The sequence below is a fragment of the Pterocles gutturalis genome, unplaced genomic scaffold (assembly GCF_000699245.1).
Source record: "Pterocles gutturalis isolate BGI_N339 unplaced genomic scaffold, ASM69924v1 scaffold20945, whole genome shotgun sequence".
Classification (NCBI taxonomy): Eukaryota; Metazoa; Chordata; class Aves; order Pterocliformes; family Pteroclidae; genus Pterocles; species Pterocles gutturalis.
In genome coordinates, this window is record NW_010141395.1 from 29,283 (window position 1) to 33,393 (window position 4,111).

A 4,111-nucleotide genomic window follows, 5' to 3' on the forward strand; every position below is an offset into this window, starting at 1 on the left:
CCTTTCTTACACTCCATGCAGCTACAGGTATTATCCATCTATTACATTGTACCAGTCTCAGTGAAATTTGTCTCGTTTGCTCATTTTGAAAGTTTCACCAGTGGTTTCCATGGAATCGGAACTGGGTCAGCAATCTTTAGTTCAACTACATTTCAGTGAACCTTTATCAAAATATTTTCTTTTAGTTTGTGTAGACTTGGAAACCCAGGTAACCTTCATCAAACTCGCTTTTAGAAAGTTATTTTCAAGACCAGTAACAAAAAGATTTAGGAGCTTCCAGACCATAACACTGTTAACAGCTTGAATATCAGAGAAACAGTAATGGTTTCAGTATCAAAGCTGGCTAGCGGTATAGAACAGCAGCAGTGCAAGTCTCTATTCATTGTTTTTGTAGTAATTTTCAATTGTTTCTGAATTAAAATACACCACTGTAACTGTGATATCATCTCTGTACATTCTCGCAAGGTCTTCAGGCAGCGTCAGCATTGCAGCAAGTTTCTCTTGGTCCACCTCCCCATACTCATTACTGCCAATTGCATGCCTTATTAAATGAGTAGCTACGTTCTGGTCAAGTGAGGTAATACCTCTGTTTTTCCTCTGAAGTAACAAGCTGCGCATGTAACCCAAATTAACTGGTTTCTCAAAAGCCAGCTGTGGTTTCTGCACATTAAGCTCTGTAAGGTGTCCAGCAACAAATTTTACAACCTTTTCATTACTTAGCATCTCCCATAGTCCATCCGAAGCAATAACTAGAAACTTATCCTTGCTTCTTAATTTGTGGTATGTGACTTCAGGCTCTGCAGTTAAATAAGGGGGTGTATGGTAGTTTGGAGGAACGTACTGATAAATATTTAAAGCCTCAACATCACAGCTATTCTCAAGAACACTGTGTTGCAATTCTTTACTCCATTTTAATTGCACATCTCCAAAAGCTCTGGAGGGCATGAGAATCCCCAGTAACCTGTCATTCACAACTAGGGTTTTCTCCTCAGATCTAGGATGTTCTCTCTTCAGTCTTCTAATCTCAAATTCATCATAGGCATTGTGGTCTCGGGTTAGAGGGAGAGCAGACCACGTTCCATCTTCTTCATGAACCCCTAAAATTGCTCTGCAATCACCAGTATTTGCAACATGTAAGTGAACGCCATCAATGTGAGCTACACAGGCTGTTGCACCAGAAAAGGCCACCTGAAGGGCAATATTTCTCATCAATTCATTTTCCTGGGGAGCCTGAACTTCCAGTGATATGTCCGAGTCTAACCTTTTGAATGCACATATCATGGCTTCTTCTAAACTAAATCCCAGCTCTGTGTCTAGGTCCAGTAAATGTTGCCAGTAAACCCGGAGGTTTTCAAAATATTGTGAAGTTATTTCTCTATACTCTATATCATTTGTATGCCTGTGCCACTGCAGAATAGGCGGAACTGGTTTCACGCACTCCACAGCAAGCTCGATCTCTTCCAAGGTTTGCCGAGACATGAGAGACACTGCTATATAATGAAGTAGTCTCTCACTTACTGCCTGAGCACACGCAGAACCTGCATGACCATCGAAGACTCCAAACATCATCCCTCTGGTCTGCAAGCAAGTGACTGCACTTCTGCGGTCTTCAATAGGGCTGTTGGATGCCAATTGGTTACTTTCGAACTTCAACACTGAATTTGCATTTTTACCATTCAAATCCAGTATTTTATGGGAAAATTCACCTGCTCTGAGTATATCATTGATTTGTGATGGAGACAACTGGAAAGAGAAATGTTCTTCTTCCGTAGAAGTGTGTCGGAATGCCTTTGAGGAGAAAGTATTGTCTAAGCCGCAGCTCCCAGCAGGGTAGAGACGTGTTTTCGAGAAGACAAGCTTCCATCCTATCTTGCTTCTATTTGGGATACAGAAGGAGTACAAACGTCCTTTCCCTTGTGAAACAATGCTGTTTCTTGCTGAGCTTAAGATCCAGGATGATACAGTTCTTGACATCGTAAGTCACTCCACAAATAGGAGACCCCTCCTTCAGTAACACAGAATGTCCTTACGGTCTGGAATACAAGAATGGGAAAGGTATAAAGTTTAGCAGGTTCACAAGCAGCTTTCTATCAAAAGCAACTGGAGAGCTCACAGAAATACTCAGAACTTTTTTCCAGAAAAGACCAATATAGATAGATCTTAAAAGCAATACAATTCCATCACTTATAACCTTGGTGACTTTAGCTTAGGATATGCCCCTCCCCAGTTAATTCATCAGAAGAGCTAATTTTTATTTTCCAGGCATGTTTTTCCTCATTGTGGCAAGGCTCAGAAGAAATTCCAATACTACAAGAAATGTAATCATCAACTGTTCAGTGAAAAGCCTCATCTAACATAACACAGAACAAACAGATCCAATGAGCTAGAAAATAGGAACTTAAGTGACATTTAATGCACAACTTTTAAAAAGTTTGATAGACTACAACTCTATTAATAATACACTCTAAATATCAAAACTAAGAGAGGATCAGTACTCAAACCCCCCAGAAAAGCTGAAAGATGTGGCCAGTCAATGATTTATATAAATCATGTGAAGAGCTCTGCTGCCAACAGTGCTAAAACCTAGGGCACCTGAACAGCTGAAGTCCTTCAGTTGCCATGGGGGATAGCCATCATATTGTCTCCTACTTTATTTAAAGTATTCAAGCTGCTGGAAATTGCTAAATACAACCAGATGCTTACTCCACAACAGAATTTTGCCCCATGGAATTCAAAGCTAACTGCATAGTAACCCTGCAAGTACAATTACTGCCAAAAGATCATGCTGGCAGCCAGTTAGAACAAGATAGTTTTCTTTGAGCTCTGAACCACTTTTCAAGTGGCCTGTTGCACTATGTGCTCTAGATCTCAGGCCAAAGATGCTACATGCTACTGCAATATTGTTTTTTTCAGCAGGGCATAAGAAATAACAACAAGACAGCCCAGCCGGTTACATAAAAAATGTTCTAGGAAATCAGCAGGAGCTAAAACCAAACTTGAACTATTCTAAACAAAAGGTCTACTGATACAACCCAAGGACTTTACTGAAATCCCATTTGGAAAACAAAAGCAACACATCACAAAACATTTCTGAAGTGTACCACCCATGCTTAACAACAGAAAAGAGTCGACAAGCCATTCCAACAAGGGCCCCATCACTATAATTCTGGGGACCCTATGAGGACAGGTAAAGACACAGCATAATTTTACTGCTGATGTCAGGAGAGCAGATGGAAAAGGCAATGCCACTGCTTGCCTGCAGTCTCCTGGGACACTGGCACCTCCCAACACAACCTACACCTTTTGTTGTACTGCAGAGAGAACACAACCAAAACAAAGCTAACAGGAAGACAGCTGGTACCACTAACTCCAGCATCAGCTAAACCCAAAAAGCACCAACAGTGCAAGACAAGCCTTCACATTTGCCAGCCCTTCCCAGGTTATTCCCCATCCTATTTTTTCTTCTTTCTCTTCCCACCCTTCTGAGCCACGTGAGATTGAAACAATGACAACTTTCACATCCTTGACTCAAAAAGCCAATAGAAACAGTGTTTTAACAAACCTACCCTGCTCACATCAGCTGGTGTTTTTTCTCCTAGCAGCAGAGTTGCCCAATACCATTTAGACATGTATTTGCCTAAGGTCAGGTAGCATCATGGAGCCCCTTTCTGACCCCCTCCTGCTCTCCGCCCGTAACTACAGCTTTCCCATCCTCAGGTTCCTGCCCAGCGGCAGCGTGCAGACTCCGCTGCTTCTGCCCAGGACACGCACCCGCACCAATTAGCCACTCCAGCACAAGCCACATGAAACGCGGCAGCAGTGGCAGCAATAAAAGCCATGTGCTAAAGCTCATTATGTAAGAGCCACTGACACAAACCTCACGCTCCCTGCCTGGCACACCCACCGCTTCAGCGCCGAGCGCGGCGCTTCCTCATCGGGGGAACGCCGTAACCGCTGAGACCCGCACACAGCGCAGCCCGCTCGCTGCTGGCAGGCGGGTCCGCGCTGGGGGCTCACAGCAGAGGAACGCACATCTTTTTTTCCGATAAAATAACGGATATCCATTTCGTTTTACAGCCCCGCCCAAGACCCCTCACATTCCCCTCCCGAT

At 43.2% G+C, this 4,111-nt stretch overlaps 1 protein-coding gene across 1 annotated transcript; it reads right to left on the bottom strand.

The window, feature by feature from the left end:
* Nucleotides 1–293: 293 nt before the first annotated feature.
* Nucleotides 294–1,974, bottom strand: PDP2 (pyruvate dehyrogenase phosphatase catalytic subunit 2). Its single transcript, XM_010084015.1, has one exon. It carries the CDS (start codon nt 1,972–1,974, stop codon nt 376–378), a length of 1,599 nt encoding a protein of 532 aa, XP_010082317.1. The 3' UTR covers nt 294–375.
* Between the last annotated feature and the right edge of the window lie 2,137 nt (nt 1,975–4,111).